General features: G+C 41.6%; 2 protein-coding genes across 2 annotated transcripts in view; one reads left to right on the top strand and one right to left on the bottom strand.

The window, feature by feature from the left end:
• Positions 1–578: 578 nt before the first annotated feature.
• On the bottom strand, positions 579–10,538 carry inpp5e (inositol polyphosphate-5-phosphatase E). The gene is made up of 11 exons (XM_063187470.1): positions 10,456–10,538; positions 8,454–9,419; positions 6,865–6,988; positions 6,527–6,624; positions 5,999–6,123; positions 5,231–5,350; positions 4,350–4,457; positions 3,830–3,991; positions 3,411–3,526; positions 2,089–2,225; positions 579–1,833 (listed from the first exon to the last, which is right to left on the bottom strand). The coding sequence occupies exons 2-11, from the start codon at positions 9,332–9,334 to the stop codon at positions 1,701–1,703; spliced, it is 2,004 nt and encodes a 667-aa protein (XP_063043540.1). The 5' UTR covers positions 9,335–9,419; positions 10,456–10,538; the 3' UTR covers positions 579–1,700.
• Positions 10,539–14,363: 3,825 nt separating this feature from the next.
• LOC134438048 (hemicentin-2) overlaps positions 14,364–19,279 on the top strand; it is a 14,854-nt gene continuing 9,938 nt past the window's right edge. Inside the window, exons 1-8 of the mRNA XM_063187635.1 lie at positions 14,364–14,380; positions 15,636–15,937; positions 16,143–16,294; positions 16,950–17,103; positions 17,584–17,773; positions 17,891–17,985; positions 18,161–18,347; positions 18,725–18,822. Of these exons, the coding sequence (XP_063043705.1) occupies positions 14,364–14,380; positions 15,636–15,937; positions 16,143–16,294; positions 16,950–17,103; positions 17,584–17,773; positions 17,891–17,985; positions 18,161–18,347; positions 18,725–18,822 (1,195 nt within the window). The remainder of the gene's footprint in view (positions 14,381–15,635; positions 15,938–16,142; positions 16,295–16,949; positions 17,104–17,583; positions 17,774–17,890; positions 17,986–18,160; positions 18,348–18,724; positions 18,823–19,279) is intronic.

Genomic DNA, 19,279 nt, shown 5'->3' with positions numbered 1-19,279 from the left:
CTGCTGTAGTTTCATAGCTGGAATCTTTCCACATACTCCATGCTTATCATTTCTACATTTAACCAGTGCAATAGTATATTGAAAATGAGCTGTATTCAAAAATGAAAAGGCAAAGAACCACCTCTGCCAAAACACCTATATTCTAAGGGACAGCTCACATTGGGTAAATTTAAATGGCCTTTTTAACATGGGAGGCAGAGAAACATGAAAAAGTAAAAAATGTTAATGAAAAATAAAAACTTCTAACCTTTGGTTTTAAAATACAGTTAATAATGTAGGGGAAATACACTTAGAACTCAGTAGGCATACAAATATTTTAGGAGCCTCCTTGGCCAACACTTTTAGAGGAACTTACAATGGGACAAGTAAACTGAACAACAAAATACTTGAATACAACGTAACATAAAAATATTGCACGTTATGTCTGACAGTATGTCCACTGTTGTAAAAATAGACCTTCGTTTACAATACATTAATTACATAATCTTTCAATTTCCCAGAACACAGAGCATATACTGTAGTTGTATTGTGTTCAACATTGCATTTCGGAGGCATGACACATAATGTAAACATTGCACTTTTGTGTGTGAATGTATTATGTTGTGATATTGCCGGCCGTTCAATCTTATAATATGAAGAATCATAATATAAGAATCATAATCGTCATATCAAGACCATGTTTGATGGAAGGGATTCAGGATTTTTGTCCATTCCAGACACCACTCAGGTGGTTCATTTATGATATAAGGTGCTGGAGGGATCTTAAATGACCAGCGCTGAAAGAAGACATCTCTTATTTCTGACATGGAGCCATTAAAGACTAGGGAAAATCCTTCATGGTGATGATGGTGGCAACTGACATTTTCAGACAGATATGTTAAATTAAATATGTAATTTTTCATCGCTTTAATTGGTTTTGCCATTTCTGTGTTTTGGTCCAATGCACATACAGTTTAAACAGACGAATGCCAAAGCATCTGTAAATGCATTAAGCTTTGGCAGAAGTCCTGGTAGAGAAGCGTGTCAGTATTTTTGGCGTTAAATTGTACAACCATATTTTGTACAGTGTGATTTCAAAATATGTATTAGATTACTCTTTAAAATCCTTTGCATGTAGTGCTGTCTTATTCAATTCCACAGATTTTGAGACAGAATGTTACTACAAATATGAGTAACAAATGTTATATGCGCAGATAGTAAATTAAATTGTAGACGATGAAATGAATTCAATGCCATTGACAATCTTTCCAACTAGTACTTCACCCATGAAAGTGACCCTTTTAAAAGTTGTTTTTTAATAAATGATGGAGATTAAGGCAATAGAACACTGCTTGAAATTAAATAAAAAAGACCTTGGGTGACGCATAAATGAGGTACACATATCAGACTGTACAGTACATATAAATGTCAGACAAATGTCCGGTCTCATGAGTTCCACCTTGTACGTTTCTTACATTTTCATTCCGTCTCCACAAAGCATCCCAAATCGTCCCATGGCATGGCCGTTCCACACTCTGCACCTCCTGAACTCAGAAGAAGTTCTCGCTCAGCCTTCACAACCTCCAGTGGACACCACCGTGGTAGCTGCACTCAGATCCGCGTTCGGCATGACCGACAAGTCTAGCCAGAAGGAGGTCCAGCCCTTGTGGTTTCTGGGGGATTTGTATGGAGGATCCTAACGTAGTGTTTCATCACTCTCTTCATGAGATGCTACACACAGTGCTGTTGTGCTGGTTCTTCATGGCTTCCTGCTTCTTGAGTTCCCTTGAGATTCTTCTCCGAATGCCCTCCAGGTATAAGCTGCGGTCAAACTGGCCTGCTCCCAGAGGGATACTGTGGACATGGAGACATCACATTCAGTCCAAAATAGACATCTCAATGTTTCTGTAACTCGTACTATACTCAAGTTGTGTTGTGGGTATACATTTCCCCATCATATTCATAAAGAGGACCTAACGAGCAGTTAAAATCACAAGAATTAAATTCCTGGTTTCTATGAAAACATACACATTTTAAATTTTTTGTTTGGTGAGACACAATTCCATAGATTTAGGAAAAAAAAAATATATATATATATACTTTACATACTTGTCTCTCCCTGGTCGAACTTTAACCTGAAACATCCCGATCACTGGCCGGTGGTCTGACGTCTTTATGGAGGCACAGGCGCTGTACCTGAGGACTTTAATATCATCTGCTTGCCTGCTCCGGAAGAGGATCCGATCCTTGAAAATGTGAAATGAAATAAATGCATTACTGATGGATTACTGATGACTGCACTTCTCCAGCACCTGGAACCTGGCTGTGCATAGGAGTTCCAGATCTTTGAAATAAATGCATATTATGCCAACTCTGGTGAGTTTTTAGTTACAGTATTTTGCAGTATTTTATATAGTAAACACTATTTTTGAAACCAGTTTATCCATAAAAAGGAGAAAACCATGGCCAAAATGTGGGCAGCCATGGCTAGTGGTTAAAGATATGGGGCTTTAAATCAGAGGGTTGCAGTTTTGAATACCACCCTTCCAAGTCCCTCACACCAATGCTGAGGTGCCCTTGAGAGACACCTAATCCCACATTGCTCCAGGTACAGTAACAATATACTGTACTTAAAATGAGTAGCTTTGGCTAAAAGTCTTAGCTAAGTGTAATGTGATGTAACTGCCTGTTGAAATATTTTTTTCTGTTACAGTATTCCAGTTTTTTATTCAGTAAAGACAATTTGTACGTTTATTTTACCGGTCAGCTTTACTATGTACATTCAGTGCATGTGGCAACATGTAACCTGCTTATGTATACGCCTGCTTACAATATGTGACAGATGTCAGCCAGTGAAGCTTTGGTATTACAACGCTGATGATCTGACTAAGCTAATACCACGCCAGCGTTTAGCTCGGCTCCCTGGGTTAGGGTGCCCTCCTCCCAAATCAGGAGTCCCTAAGAGGTTGCGTGTTCAAGGCCTGAACGGCACTGGCAACCTTGTTTAAGTCTTGCATATATCTCTAACCATAACCATCCCCCGAAATGCATGGAACTGTGTGCTTCCACACGCTTTGGAAGATGGGTAGGGTACGGTTTAGGGTAGTGTAACGTTCCTCAAAAGGGGCTCTACAGCCCCACTGGGAGTGTTGGGACGTTAAGACGGATACAGCAGAAAGGGGGTGGTGCTTAGTTGTCATTGGGGGGCGTTCGTTTATTTTTAATACTAAGGAGGGTGTTGGTACTGCAGGCTTATGATGAGGTCAAGGGGGTATTGGGAGGCTTTTGCGTTGGTTGAGAACCACTGGTTTAGGGGATGGTTTGGGTTTAACAGGTCGTTTCAGACTTTGTTACATGGTAATATTGCATGCAGATGGATACAGGGACCATCAAAATAAAGTGTGATGTCCGTTTTCTGCAGGATTTCTCACCGTATATGATGGCGTCCTTTGTTTCGAGGTGCTGTCATAGATGTCGCAGCCGATGTCAAACTTGTACGTGGGCATGAAGTGGATGGGCGCCTCTTGGAAGCCTTTGAAGATGGCTCCTGCAAAACCAGACTAGTGTTACGTCTTTTAAGCAATCATTACATCCGGACAAATCTGGTTATTACGACTGCATATCTGCCCGTCAACTTTTCTCAGAATAGGGACCAGTGAAAATTGTGAAAAAACAGTGAAAGACCTTTGAAAAAACTCAATTTTCACAGGTCCCTATTCTGAGAAAAATCTGAAATTGAAGACACAGTCAGCTTGGCCAGACGAACTTCTTTGCAATTTTTTGTGCAGCATGACGGGATATATGAGTGGGCCTGGCTATAAATCAAGACAGAAAGGTCATCTGAACTTGCCTTCTTTCATCTCTTTTAAAAGCTGGTCATGCCTCAGGAGTGGCTCCACATCGGGACTGTTTTTCTGCCTCAGGACTTGGTCTACTCCATTTCGGTCTTTATTTAAGCGGAAGTTAAAGTCCCCAAACCAGAACACCTCGTCAAAGCGTGTTGTGACGTCCGCTGAAAGAAAACAGGATGTTAAAGGTCACTTTAGGCAACGGATAATGAAATACAGATACAGAGAGATACAGAGATAAAATCAAGAGTGCAAAGTATGGTTGGTGGATTTGGTGATTTGAAATCTTGTTCATATACAGTATGTTCCAGACAGAGAAAACTGAGAATTATTTAGGACAATTCAAAAGCAAAGTGGAGTGACACTTTTGGCCCAGTTTATTTGAGCCAACCGAAAAGTTCAATTACAATCATTTACAAACAGGCACAACATGAAATATGTTCATAAACATGTACAAGCCATGAAAAGGAAGTGTGGCCTTTATGTATATTCAAGTGGCATTCGATAATATAAGTCACTCACATGAGATGGAGCGATATGGGTTGGTGTCTGGCAGGGCTTTTGGAAGAGCCAAGGCCTCAATGATCTTGTTGTAGTCAAGTATACGCTCATACACTTTGGAATCTCCCGCTGCAATAAGAGGAACTACAATCATGAAAATGAAAACCCACATTTGGCCAATCTTCATGGGGCCCGAGAAGTCAAAAAAATTGACTGAGCTCTAAATGGACCGATCAAACCTATTTTCCAATCTGCCACGCTTTCCCCCCCTTGATCACACATATGCTGTACCTCAGAATTAATGACAACCAACGGCGTGATTGTTGACTTCACTTGTCGATTTGTGAATTGTGTGCGTGAAAAAATACACAATTATTTGCACTACACAAGGGAAATCGCATGTCTAACACAGTCACTTAAGACGCAGGTACGGCAGTAGGACTGGCTGTGCCTTCAACCTCAGTTCACATTTAATGCCTGAGGTGCATGTTGTAGTAGTCTATTACCTCGTCTCGCACAAAAACTAAAAAATGTTAATTGACTGGCAAAAATGACTGGTCTTCTGACGCCAATCCAAATCTTAACAATTCACAGCTATAATCCAGATCACACATCAAACGGAGTGAGGATTTAGCCTGACTTGCTCCATTCACTCCAATTCGATTTTTTTTTGCGAATTAAGGCCCCAAGGACCGGAGGTAGAATGGCATGGTTTAGCCTGACCTGACCAGTTATGCTTAGGACCTCGAAAAACCTTAGCAGCAGCCCTGTACACAAGCATTTCAAAATAGCTTCTTATACAATCAAGCCATGCAAAACCCATTCATGTAACCCAGTCAAGGGATATGTTGTTATATCTGTGGTAAACATGTAAAAAATGCTGTCAAATCTCCTCTACTCACATGTAAAATGAGATGTAATGAAGAGGAATGATGTCCCAAAGAAAGTAAAGCCAATGCCGACAGCTCCTTTGGTTTTAATCTGGGATATTATGCGAGTTGTAACTGTGGCATGCTCCACTTCTGTAAGAATAAAACATAAACACATATACACACATTAGGAAATATGAAACTGCAAGGTGACACAAAACATGGAACTGGAATTTAAACCCATTTTTATTTTTTTGTGATATTTTTTATGGCACTTTTTCTCCACTGAAAGTCTTAGTTGAAGTTGGCTGGTGACAAAGGTAGTATAGGTATGCACTGCACTCACACAGCTGGGGGCACATACATATTGCATAATGTTGCATGCTGTCACAAGCGTAGATCAAAACTCAGGCATTCAGTTAAATCATAACCCTGTCAGAAGCGAGGAGACTTCAAAATGTTGCATTTCAGGCGCCTAACCTAGAGTGGGTTTTTGTAAACAGTCAATGTCAATGTGGTAAATTGCCCACCGTTAGTGGTGAAAACAGCACATTTGTGAGTAAATGTGTCAGAGAAAGAATTCATGTATGAGTGTGTGTGTGTGTGTGTGTGTGAGAGAGAGAGAGAGAAAAATATATATATATTATTGTCAATTTCTTATTTATTTGTTTTAGTTAAACTGCACATTTGAGACTGGTGAAACGCAATTTCAAACTTCTGTGCTAACCCTGTTACATAGATTTTTGACAATAAAGGACACTTGACTTGACTTGACTTGACCTGAGTAGACAATGTGCTTACCGGAGCAGAACCAGATGAGGTCCCTGCGTGTGAATACAGTGAGATAGAGAACTCCATGAGCTGCAGCGTACAGCATCACGTAATAAGGTCCTAGGGTTTCCTGAAGGCGAATCTCCCATTCTCGTCTGTTTCATAATAAAAAATGCATACATACATCAGAGTAAACATAGGCTCATACAACCTGGCATACACATTAGGGTGTGTCAAACGCTCCAACTTTTGAAAATACTCTTCTGCTTTTGCAGTACTGTTCCTTTGTACTACCACAACAACGTAGCTACTTGTACAATCTTAACAAATATGATCAATACTAAAGAGTGGCACAATAGGCTTGAAATCTTGAATGGCAATGAATGGGTATTTTAGGGAAATCAGTGAAGTGCGTTTTAAATCATTTGGGAGAATGCTCCAGTTGCCTCTCCTCTTTCCCAGATTTGAAACCCCTTGTGCATGATTTTTTGCAGCCATCCTTTAGCAAGGTTTTTAATTTTCAAGTGTTTGAGTAGTATGCATATCGTTCTGACTTACCTATCTGCACACCCCTCCTGAATGCCGATGACATAGAAGTCCTGTGCAAATTCTGAGTCTGTCGGAAGCAGAAGATCATCCAGGTTGTTGGGAAGTCCCTAAACATGAAAATAGCAGCCATTCAGGAATAGTGGCAAAAGTAATTCATGAAAAAAAACACATAATAAAATAAAACGAAAAATAAAATAAAATGACAAACAGACTAAGCATCTGGCATATCAATGAAAGTCTCAAAACAAGTAAATTGTAAATAATACATCATACACACTGCTAAGTCAAAAGGAATGGGGAAAAAGTTGGAGAGGTAGTAAAGAGTGGAATAACAGACAGACAAACACCTTTTCCCCCTGCATGTTCCAGGTAGCGACGTAGATTCCCACTTGTCTGTCAGGAAAGTAGCGCTCCAGCTCCTCTGGCCCCAGAAGAGCCCCGTGACCCAGCACACTGCCCTCCAGAAAACTCCTGTGGACGGGAAACAAACAGGGGGAAAAAATACAGTGTAGGAAAATATATGGAACTGTGTGGTACCGTACAGCAATGACTCCTACAGTACAGTACACACAGTAACATTTTAATACTTAAAACAAACTCGGCTTCTTCGAAGAGAGTACAGACTGAGACAAAGACACCTGTTAAATTAACAAGTGACATTGCATGAAAATATATTGAACAACAGATGAGCTTAGTATGGCACAGAAAGTATGCTGCCATCATATACTGATACTAACATTGTTTTGAAATACCAGAAAGCAAGGGGTTTTCCCTATGAAGAAACTACAAAGGTAGGCTGCATGCATGTGTATGCTTGAGTGTGACCTGATGTAAGTGTGTGTGTGTGTGTGTGTGTGTGTGTGTGTGTGTGTGTGTGTGTGTGTGTGTGTGTGTGTGTGTGTGTGTGTGTGTGTGTGTGTGAGTGTGTGTGCACGTGACCCAAGTCCCCGTTCAAGGAAACAAGTAGGCCAGTACGGTATAGCCTTCTGTTGACCTGATGTGCCCTCCCTAAGACAAACAACTATGACCTCAACCTTCGTATTACTCAGGTTTTCAAGTTATAGTGTGAAGGTCCTGATTATTCTGAAGAGTTTATGTGTAGTTCCCCTGCCTACGGTTTTACCAGTGCCTCATCTTTGTGACAGATCCACTGCAAACACCTTACTGTCCCGTTTAAAATGCGTGCCCTTGTGATCTGACTCTGGTCTGGTTATGTCAAGTAAAGTCAAGTCAGCTTTTATTGTCACTTTCTTCATACGCACAGGTCACACAAGGAAATTGAAATTACGTTTTCTCTCTTATACCATGAAAGGACATAGACATATACACGGGACTGACATTTACAGACTGTCATCAAAGTGCAGGACAGGACAAGTAACAGTGATGGTCCAATACCCATAAAGTCATGAAGTAAGCTTAATGAATAATACTGAGCATTTAACATTGGTGAGTGACTGTGATGGACAGTGATAACCAGTAACAATAAGTGATACAGTAAGTTAATAATTAGCAATTAACATGTGTGATATTTACTGGTTAATGTAGAGGAGAATACAGGAGTTACGAACTATAAGCCACTCTATAGAAATAAAACTAACTCGGTCAGAAAACTAGCCTTAATAAATGGGCAGCTGTGCCCAGCACCCCAACCCCACAAACAGAATGTTCAAAAGGTCCAATGCCTCTGTACTCAGTCAATGCTGAAGGGGGGGGGGGGGGGTGCTGTGGCACACTGCACTAAGGCACCCGGACCATATGGCCTGTTGCTCTCAGGTTCTAGTCCTGCCCCAGGTTCGAGTCCAGGACAGGTAGCCCATCCAATTCTCTCTCTCTCTCTCTCTCTCTCTCTCTCTCTCTCTCTCTCTCTCTCTCTCTCTCTCTCTTTTTCAAAGAAAACTAAACACAAAAAAACAAAGGTTCAACACCTCTACAGTACCTGTTTCTGACGTCCCTGGGCCGGATGGGGTTCAGCACGCTGAAGCTGGACTTCATGGAGTCCACGGAGGAGTTCTCCGTCACCATGGTGTTGACCAGCAGCCGGCTGTCACTGAGGTTGCGGTGCAGCCTATCGCATCTCTTGTAATCCAGGCAATCCCTGTCAATCTGATTAGCCGTCCTTAAAGACACAGACGACATATTGCCCTGCAGGCTGGGCGGCACTCTGCCGGGCTGCAGTGGGGAGAGGATCACCCGGGAGGAGTGTCTCAGCTGCTGTAGCTGCTGCTGCTCCTGCATGGAGCTCTGCGTCCACTGGGCAGCGGGCAGACTGTAGCAGCGCTCACGGAACGGAGACAGTGGAGAGGCCGTGTGGTAGTGGTGGTTGTTGGCTGGCTTCTCTGCGTGGTTTGGGGTTTGGCTGTTGTCGGCAATGGGGATGCTGGTTAGAGAAGAGGGTCGATCCCCCAGCTCCGCCCGCTGCTTAGGAGGAGGAGAGGGGCCAATGACAGAGCTCGCCTGGACAGAGTCTAGCGAGCCCTCCTGGCTCATCTTCAGGCGTCGACCCCGCACCTGTTCAAAGGGGTCGGACGGAGGAGCAGGCCTGATGGTGGGCTGTGGCGGCGGTGGCCTTGGGTCAAAAGTGCTCAACATCTCTGTGTTACAGTGTTCAGGGTGTGCCGCTTTTCCTGGAGTACTGGTGATAGTGGTGGTGGTGGTGGTGGTTGAGAGGCATGTCTGGTCTCCCTGCTGCTGCTGCATATGTTTCTCTGCTGCTACTTGAGTGGAGACGTCAGAAGGCCCCCAATTCTTCTGCTTCTTGTTGCTGCTGCTGTCTGACTGGGGCTGGGAAGGAAAATAAGTTCCCCCATTGGCATTCATTCTCAGTTTGACAGAAGTTTCAGTCAGTCAAATGGTGTGCAGACTTCTCCAGGTCTCCATTTGGGTACCTTCTGCATGCAGTGTCCTGGGGAAATGCAACATGGCAAGATACATGTTAGCAAACATTTGCAGACAATGATGCTCTACACATTGTAATCATGCTGTTAGAAAGGGACAATATGAATGTTCTAGTCTAATAATAGTAACTTAGTTCTCTGAGCTAAATTACAATTTACTGTTATTTGGAGTGGATTCTCACAAGGCCTCATAAAATGTTAAGCTATAGATTCTTATTTAGGCTAAGTAATTTTCAAGTGATTCTGATAGGGTACGGCACATTAGACTTGTCTTAACTTTTCAGAAATTGGATTTTCATGTAATAACTGATATGATAACTGATTTGTCTGCTATGGCTTACTTGTGTAACGCGGCTGACAACCAGAGCTGTTGGTAAACAGTAGCATGCCACAGCTTGTGACACACTTCTGTTTCTTTCTTCGTCAGAGACGTCTTAAGTTTGCAACAGTAGGCTAAAACTACAACAGAGCCGTAGTATTAGACGTAACATTATGGTTCTGGACTACACAGGGTAATGCATCAATGTAACAACAATGCAATGCCTGAAACAATGTAGCACCAATGCTGAGGAGCTAGATTCTATCCTCGTTAGGAATTTTCCACGTTGTGTCTGCGTCGCTGTCATTGTAGATGCTTCTTTGTTTGAAATACTAAATATGTTGGTCAAATATAACAGTATCTGGGCGCTAGGAACCTATGTTGACAGAAAAGACAATCTTGCGGATCACATCACTCGTTGGATTTTAATTAACTTAGCTTTTGGTTAATGTGGAGAAAAGTAGTGCCCTTTACGTATCATTTTGAACAAAGTTGTGCATGAAAAGTGCATGATCTCCACGGGAGGAAAAGGGGTAGCTCTAAATTAATAGATCAAAGGTGATGGAAAATGCATACCTTCTGCAGGCTACCGTTTTCTAAGAGGCTGAGTCATTGCTTTTTTAAAATCATACGAATGAAAAGTGCAGTCTACATCAAGCTGAATCAAGTGTAGCATCCTGGTAAGATGCAATAATCAAAGACTGACTGTTTATGGCTTTATTTACCAGACAAATCCATAGTTTTCCAATGTTTGTTGTGACTCGGACATCGCCTTGGCATCATTACATACTTCCCTAGTAACCTCACGGAACCAACAAATTTCCGAATGGGCGGGCAAGAAGGCTGTGCAACCTCTCAATAAACGGCTCTGAACCTAAGAAAGCCACAGCGCCCCCTGTTGTTTGTCCTAAACAATACAGAAAAGCAAAGTCTGTATCAGAGACGTTCTTATGCATTTTGCTGTATAACCAAACATGTTGAATATGATGTGATGTGAAAAATAAAGATTAGTCAGCACATGCATATCAAAAAGACATGAGACGATGGGCTACTATCTATCTATCTATCTATCTATCTATCTATCTATCTATCTATCTATCTATCTATCTATCTATCTATCTATCTATCTATCTATCTATCTATCTATCTATCTCTCTCAAATCACAGCAGATCCAACCGTACAAATCTGATGTAAAATGGAGGGAGCCTTTCCTTGAAATGTGTTGAGTTGGCGCTTCATGTTTTGTTCCGACGGCACAGACTCTCACAGGCCTGCATCAGTGTCCTTTTGTTCCCTTAATTAAAAGCGCCCTCGTGCATACATTAGAAACTGCGCTATTTGTATCCTCATTTACATTTGATTGTGGCGAATTTATCAGGCCAAAGAAGTCAATTTACATTTGCAAAGAATTACTACATGTGGCCTGTATCAATACTCATGCCATGGACCTGTAAAATCATTCACTTGTCAGTAAATATTCCGATGAACCCAATAACCCCAGCTTTTCTAAATAAAAAAAGAAGGTGGAAAACACAGTTTTGTAAATAAAGCTAATAATGTACCCTATCCTTTCCTTGTCTATTTATTCATCTGTTATGTGTGTAAGAGTAAAAATGCTTTTCAGATCACAGAATGTGTGTTTATGTTTAAGTAACAATTATAAATATTATTTTTGTCGTGACACCCCCCAATTATGCCCATTATGCAATAACACATAGCGTAGGTGTGTGTGTGTGTGTGTGTGTGTGTGTGTGTGTGTGTGTGTGTGTGTGTGTGTGTGTGTGTGTGTGTGTGTGTGTGTGTGTGTGTGTGTGTGTGTGTGTGGAGTGGAGTGGAGTGGAGGCAGCATCCAGCTCCTCTTAAGGTAATCCACAGAGAGGCTGTGAGCTTGGTAAGGACAGAGGCAGGTCAGCTGGAGACTGCAAAGCATCCCTAATCTAAGATGATACACTTCTATATCAACAGGAAATATTTCATCCATCAATCTGATTGATTTGAAATACCTAATGCCTGGACATTGCCTGGTGGATTATTTCTGTTTGGATAAGGTGTTACTCCGGGGTCAAGGTGAGTGTTTTTTTTTCATGAGGATGTTTTCTGTGTTCAATTATGAAATGCATATGTGCACTTGTTGTATGTGTTGCTTTGGTATTGGGTTGGGTATATACAATGTAAAGCATTTCGTTTGGTTTTAATCTGTATCCAAATGCATGCACTAACTTGTATCCTCTGCGTTCCTTGCTGCAATCACTATGCTTTGAGATGTTTCTCCAATAGTGCTACATTTCTCAAAATACTTGGACAAATCAACACAACAGGAACAAAAAAACGGATGTTGTATATTAAAGTAGGCTATATGAAATGAATCTGCATGTTTTTACACACATTTGATTCTGCAGTAGTGTAGCTCTGTATGTGAGATGCAGCCATGAACCTTAATCAGTGTTAGATCTGAGAAATTGATTTCATCATAGCTTTGAAACACTTTGAGACAGTGTCCATTTTCTGCAGTTATGTCTCATTATGTTGATGAGAAATGCAAATAGACATGTTTTACTGGGTATGTACGCACTGTGTGTTTGTCAGTGACCTTTGACCTTTTCAGTGAAAATAAGGGGACTAAACATGCTCACAATTAATGTACACCAACCCTACCTTGACTGTAATTCTGTGGCTTTTCATATTGTAATTTATTATAATGGTTGCCTTTCCAGGAGAATATAGACTTGATCAACTTAACTTTATACTTGCTTTGCATTATCTGACTCTTTGCCTAAATCCTATCACAGAAATAACCCACACACATAACTGCTTTGCATGCTTGGTCGCACCAGCTGTCTTATATGCAATGACCCAATGGTACTCCATGAAAAGTAATTGCATTGGTGGAACACTATCTATTTATTTTATTTTTGTGTTTAGGATTTGATGTGGCACTTCCATGCTGGATGATCTTGTGAGGCTGGTAAGACAGGGAATAGTTAATGATATTGTTGAGAGATGCAGTCGCTGAGTGTGGGTATATAACTGTTATATACCCACACTCAGCGACTGCATCTCAACAATAAATACTTATGAGGGGACGCAGTGGACTTGAAGAGCCCAGGTGAAATGCCAAATTAAACTTTCAGAGGAATTTTATCAACCTTGGAGATCCAGGCAAATGACCCTTACCTATTATTCAGGATATAGACCTGGTACCCACCCAGCTGTGGTCCTGAGGGGGGGATCAGATAAAATTGAAGACCTCTGCATTGGCCGTGAGGTAGTTCCACAACACATACATCTCTGGATGTGCTCCACCCTGAGGATGGTGCATCAAAATTAAACCTTTGCGACAACTTTTACAAGGCTTATATATACATGTGCTGTGATATTATTTGTCCACTTCCCCTCTTTTCTGAGTAGGCCTACAGCAAAACCCTAGAAAAGCAGCCAATGAATTGGTAGGGTCATAATAGAGTTAGTTCCACCACAAGCTCAACCCAGGTATCATCAGAGCTGCATGTTAATGTGTTTACATAATTCAAGAGTCCATATGAATTCAACAAAGCAAGCCATGCAGTCACATCTGACAATCAATGCTGAGTCACCACTTTCTTAGGTAGTCTGCAACAGCTTCTAGTAGTTGTACCAGTCAGGTACACCTGCTTGTTCAGCACATGCTCTAGAGCTGTCCGTGATGTTAAGTATCCGTCACAATGCACTTGTTTCTAGGTCACAGACTTTGAGTAACAGGCACAGCCCTTGAGCCTTGGAACTTAATGTCTGAATGAGATCAACATTAAGCAAGAAAGTCTTGATAAGGTCGACATCAAGCAAGAAAGATACAACGAGTGAATTTGGTTCAAGCATTCAACAATATCCCCCTCAGTTGTAATCTATGACATTGTTTTAGAGAACTGAGGAATAGCTCGATTTTATGGAATGACAGCCAGTCACGTTACGATGTAGGCCTAGAGTGCCCTATAATGTTTCTGACCTAAAGGGTTTAGTGAGGACCTTGTAGTTTTCCAGACAATGCAATTGCATACCCTTAATGCACGCCGTATCTCCAGTGGCACGCTGTAATGGTCATTGAAAAGGTAACTACCATAGTACTACAATACTATGACATAACACAGGGCCTTAAGTAATGTACTACGATTTGGTCATTGCCATTCTTTTAACAGCAAATTTATAATGCCGTGTCCTAGCGGGTTAATGCATCTAATATTGTAATTTTCTATTCCATGCATCACAAAAACATCATTCTCTACACAGTACCGCATTTGGTCCAGGTAAGCGTTCTCTACCGTAGAAGGAAGAAAGCATGTGATCGCACCTACTGCTGTTTGGGAGATAAGGTCTTAAATGGGAGCCGGCGTGGCCATCAAAGTGGTTACCTTAATAGGATGCTTTCTTTCACCGCACCACAACTGATCTTAGTACTACAAAGCCTCTCCTCCACTCTTTTCATGTTTCAGTCACTGGGACATGGGGGTTTATGGCTGCTTTGTGGCAGGCTTAAGTGGCCGCTTCTTTGTACAAGACTTAAGAGGCCAGTTTTCTGAACAAAAAAAAACTGAGTTGCCATTATGATGTGACCAAAGGACAGTCACATATTACTGTGGAAAAAAAGACACATCCAAGATGACAATAAGTGAATTGTCAGTGGATTGAAACATTGAGAAAACCATTGCAAATGGCAGTGTGCGAGGGGCTTGTTTGGTGAGATTTACACAGTTTGCTATGAAAAAAGACAGACGGGACGTCCATGCCAATAAGTGACTGAGCTGTCATTACAATACAACCAAAGTGGAACCACATATTATTGTAAAAAAAGAGATGTTCGTGATGACAATAAGTGACTACAGTAGCATATACAAACTTTGTGTAGTTGGTTTAACCAAAGAACAAGTGGCCTGATGATGGTCGGCACAGTGTGAGGGCATTGAGTACAGCATGCAAAGAATTGTGCCAGAGGCCAAAATAGAAACCATCTCCATTTCACATTTTATGTTGTATACACAGATAATGAAAGCTCATGGGGTAAATGGTGTGCTGAAATGTACTTTTTAGGGTGAGGGTGTAGTTTTGACTTGGAAAGTGTTGAGGCCATTACTATGGGAAATTGTCCAGGTACGCTATTTTTGAATTATACTTGTATTATATAAGCTATGTTTACCTCAAAAATGGTATGGACATGGCCCTACCGTGGCCTAGCGGTAGGGCACTGGGTTGCTGTGCCGGCGACCTGGGTTCGGTTCTGGCGTTGGTTGTTGGCCGGTCTTTCCCCGTCTCTCTCTCCTCACCCGTTTCCTGTCCCTCTCACTATCCTATCCTAAATAAAGCAGAAAAGCACAAAACAACTTTAAAACAAATGGTATGGACATGCCCCACCATCCACACCTAAAATTATGCCCATGGCACAGGTCACAACCCCAAACACATTTTGATAACAGCTGTGCTTGTCTGGATAATTCTGTTCTCATTGTGGGTTCTTTTCATATACAGGAAGGATTAGCAGAATGTCCTCCTTGCGATCCAGCCGGCCACGGATGTCATCATGCTCTGTTTGTCTCCTGGGACTTTGCTTCTACCTTGGTGTGCATTCCACATTCAGCAAGTTGGGTGAGTAAGAGATGTAGAGATATTTTTCATCCTGTGTAGGCGACACTGATTTTTTTTAATCATTGTAAGCCTATTCGTGTGGCGCTCCAATGATGCATTGCATGAAGAGCATTGCATTTGTGATAATACACGGCTACATATCTTCAAATCCACTGTGTGTAAGCCCTGGTAATGTGACATGTACTTGTTGCTGTAAATGCAACCATTTCATACACTTATTTTAAACTGTTATGTGCATGGACACGTCTGTCTATCTGCTGGTTTGCATTGTAGGAGATTTTGGATTTGAAGTCTCCCTCCTCTTGCAGAGTTTTCCACAGTGCCAGAGGACAGTATCGGCGTGCTAAACCAGCCACTGATGCTGCACTGTGCTGCGTACGACTCAAGCCTGCAGAAGGGCCTACCTGTGTCTTGGGAGAAGGAGCTGTTTGGTGGGGGAACATCAGTAGCAGCTCACAGCTCTAAGATGCACCAGATGCCCAACGGCTCTCTGCTCTTCTTCCAGCTGCGGGAAGAGGACCTGGGGACGTACACCTGCAGCGCCAGGACAGATGCCAACAACATCAAGACCACAGTCAGCATTTACAAAGCCGGTATAGGAACCAAGGTTACTTTTGGTCAACAAAATAATGGAGAGAAATGACAATTATACAGCCGGTATCAACCCTGATTCAAATTTTTTTATTTGTCTGTGCCTTTAATTGTTGGTGCTGCTCCCAGGTCAGTATTTGGCTGTGCAGCTTTAAAACCTGTCATTAACATGTAAGCCAACAACAGCTTCCAAATGTTCTTGTGCAGATATAGCTGATGTGTTCTTCAGCCCACCTTCTCAGACGGCATGTGACGGTGACATGGTGTCTCTTCAGTGTGTGTCTGGAGACAGCTGGCCTGCTGCTAGCATCACCTGGCTCAAGGATGGAAAGCCAACCAGTAGAGGAAGTCCGATTCAGGTGATTTGGGGGTTCACTATGACTTACTTTGGTGGAAGACAGATATTTGGATAATATTGTGAACCATTATTGGGAATCTAATTCAAATATGGCCATACAAGTGAAAAGTAAAGAGACAGTGTTCTCCAAAGTATATTTGAAAAATATTTATTTCTTGAACGTAGCCTCTTACTATAGATGGGGTCGCGGGCAGGTCTATTCACTATTTGCTGAAAAACTACATCGTAACAACATTGCTATGACAGTACAGATTAAGACATAACAATTATAATTTTGGTGACAGTAGGGTTATAACATAGGCTCTACGCTAAATTGTGGTCCGACTAATTAGGGAAACTATGCTGGTCATTGAAACTGTGCTACTTATTGCCAAAGTAGACCTTTTTTCATGAATATTAACTAAATAATAAACTAATATTTACTAGTATGAAGTACAGTACATTTTGCAGCTAAAAATTTATTTCTGGAAATTCAAAATGGTGAACATGGAGAACATCCACCTTTTTCTGTATGAAAAGGGCAATTTCCCTAGTCATCATGAATAATGGTGTTGGTAAGTATTTGTGAAAAAGGTAGGCTAGATTTGAGAATGGGCAGCATGAATTGTAAAAAATATATATTACACAGTTCACCTTAAACATTCTTGTTCTAACAGGGTCAGTATGGTGGTGGGGAGCAAAGGAAGACCTCAGGCACACTCACACTGCAACACGTGTCCAAAGAGGACGAGGGGGTGTACGTCTGTGTTACACACAATTCTCTTTTGAATATCAGCAAGACAAGCAATATGGCAACTTTGACAGTTTCTGGTGAGTTTTGCTTTCTTGACCAAACACTTGTGGTACACGGGGATAGGCCAGATCTTTAATGACTTCAAAAGGCAGTTGAATGTGTTAGGCCCTTTGAGATGTACTGTATTTGTACTGGGAAATTTACAGAAATGCACATTTACAGATTGTTCTTTGCTACGATGACCTTTCCCAAGGCGTTATGTTTACGCTCTGGTTTGTTTATTTGTCCTTTTGATGATGTGCAATACAACTCACCAACACATGAACTGATTGTTTTGAAATGTGTCTCACATGTTGGTGTGCAGAATGGCTCAATCTACCGGTAATTACCGGTACATTTTGTGGTTGATCTGAGCTGACTTGGATGATATCTGCGCCCCATGACTGTTTTCATGAAATTAGACAATCACAAAATACTCAGTCATTGTAAAAATTGCCATATTATGTGAAAAAAGTGTGCTGACTAGGATGGTCTTTTTTGTTTGTTTGCTATACTAGACGCTAACATTACCTTGAAGATTGTACAGGGCCCTGAAAACACAACCGTTGTTATGGGAGGAAAAGCTGTTTTTCATTGCTCTGTTGGGGGCCTCTCAGATCCCCAAGTACACTGGTTTAAAGATGCCCGGCCTGTAGGGAATGATTCTCGCCAAAATCTTAATCATAATGGACAGTTGCTTATTATAAGGTCAGTACAACTGCTTCATTCTTACCTAGGCCTGCACTAGGACATCTAGTGTCCATGACATAATATTCAACGTCCAAAATCCAATTCATTACATGTTACTTACAATGTCTTCTTCAGAAATGTATCAGGGGTGGATGAGGGATTTTATCATTGTGAAGCAAAACATGAAAAGATCGTGATCACATCCAAACCAGCCTATCTCCTTGCAGCAGGTTTGAACAAAATGTTTGTCAATATTAAATCTCCTTTTCAAATGGTCAAAACTAAAATTATTTCATCATTTAGTATTTAGCCATATTGCTCAGTGATTAGACTAGGAACAAAAAATGGAAATGTTAGTTCTGTGTAGAAAATTGAGGTTTTTTTATGGCACGTGTCTTTATGCAGTGATGGAGTGGACCTTTCAGAGAGAGCCAACTAATGTGACTGTGAGGAGGGGGAGTGCCACAACTCTAGTGTGCAGACCTCCAGTAAGCAGACCTCCTGCCACAGTCAACTGGTTCAAAAACAATTGGCAACTCACTCCTGCATCACACTTCAGTATTGAGGCAAATGGGGATCTCCTTTTCCACAGGTAAGCTAGGCAAGGCAAGGCAAGGCAAGTTTATTTATAAAGGTATTTGTATAGGTTGTATAGGTATACAGTGTGCTTCAGAAAATACTATAGAGTATTAATCTATGCACTGTAAAATCACATGACCATACTTCTTTTCATTTAATGCAGCATTATGCTCCCCAGATGAATTTAAACCTGTTAAAACACTGCGCCATAAATCTGCCCTTACCAGAATAGGAATAACCAAGTCGTAGTGCATTACTTAAGGCCCTGTGTAACGTCATCAACTATCTAATGCCTATTACAGCATTCCATTAGTAGAGTGGTGTGCATGATGGGGCTACTGAGTGACAGACTGCTTTACATTAACCTCATGGGTGACATTTCTTTTCTAGCGTGAAAGATTCAGACCGAGGGATGTATTTCTGCAGGGCATCAAACAGTTACCTTCCCAGAGATGTCACATCCAGGAAGGCTTATCTAGAAGTACTCGGTAAGTGAGAAAAATCACTAACTAACTGTAATTCAAGTAAAGTGTGTGTGTGTGTGTGTGTGTGTGTGTGTGTGTGTGTGTGTGTGAGAGAGAGAGTCTGTGTGCATGCATGCGTGCGTGCGTGTGTGTGTGTGTGTGTGTGTGTGTGTGTGGGGGGGGGGGGTGGTGGTCATGGATTCTGTCACTGTCCAACGTCTTCAGCAATGTGTGTTTTGATGTGCGTCAGGTGATGTTGGATATGTGTGTGTGTGTGTGTGTGTGTGTGTGTCTGTGTGTGTGTGTCTGTGTGTGTGTGGAGGGGGGGGGTACTAGTCAAGCATGGATTCTGTCACTGTCCAACTTCTTCAGCTATGCCTGTTTTGATGTGGGTGATATGGGATGTGTGTGTGTGTGTGTGTGTGTGTGTGTGTGTGTGTGTGTGTGTGTGTGTGTGTGTGTGTGTGTGTGTGTGTGTGTG

Source organism: Engraulis encrasicolus, chromosome 21 (assembly GCF_034702125.1).
Source record: "Engraulis encrasicolus isolate BLACKSEA-1 chromosome 21, IST_EnEncr_1.0, whole genome shotgun sequence".
Lineage (NCBI taxonomy): Eukaryota > Metazoa > Chordata > Actinopteri > Clupeiformes > Engraulidae > Engraulis > Engraulis encrasicolus.
Note: the sequence above shows the minus strand (reverse complement) of the source record. Positions and strands in the feature narration are given on the sequence as shown.

What these genes read in the sequence shown, in the direction of transcription:
- inpp5e (XM_063187470.1), bottom strand. Translation starts at nt 9,334, where the DNA reads ATGAATGCCAATGGGGGAACTTATTTTCCTTCCCAGCCCCAGTCAGAC. An exon ending in GGAACATGCAGGGGGAAAAG is followed by an intron (nt 6,625 to 6,864) that starts GTGTTTGTCTGT and finishes TTTCATGTTTAG; the next exon opens with GGACTTCCCAACAACCTGGA. An exon ending in CCTCATCTGGTTCTGCTCCG is followed by an intron (nt 5,351 to 5,998) that starts GTAAGCACATTG and finishes TTATTCTTACAG; the next exon opens with AAGTGGAGCATGCCACAGTT.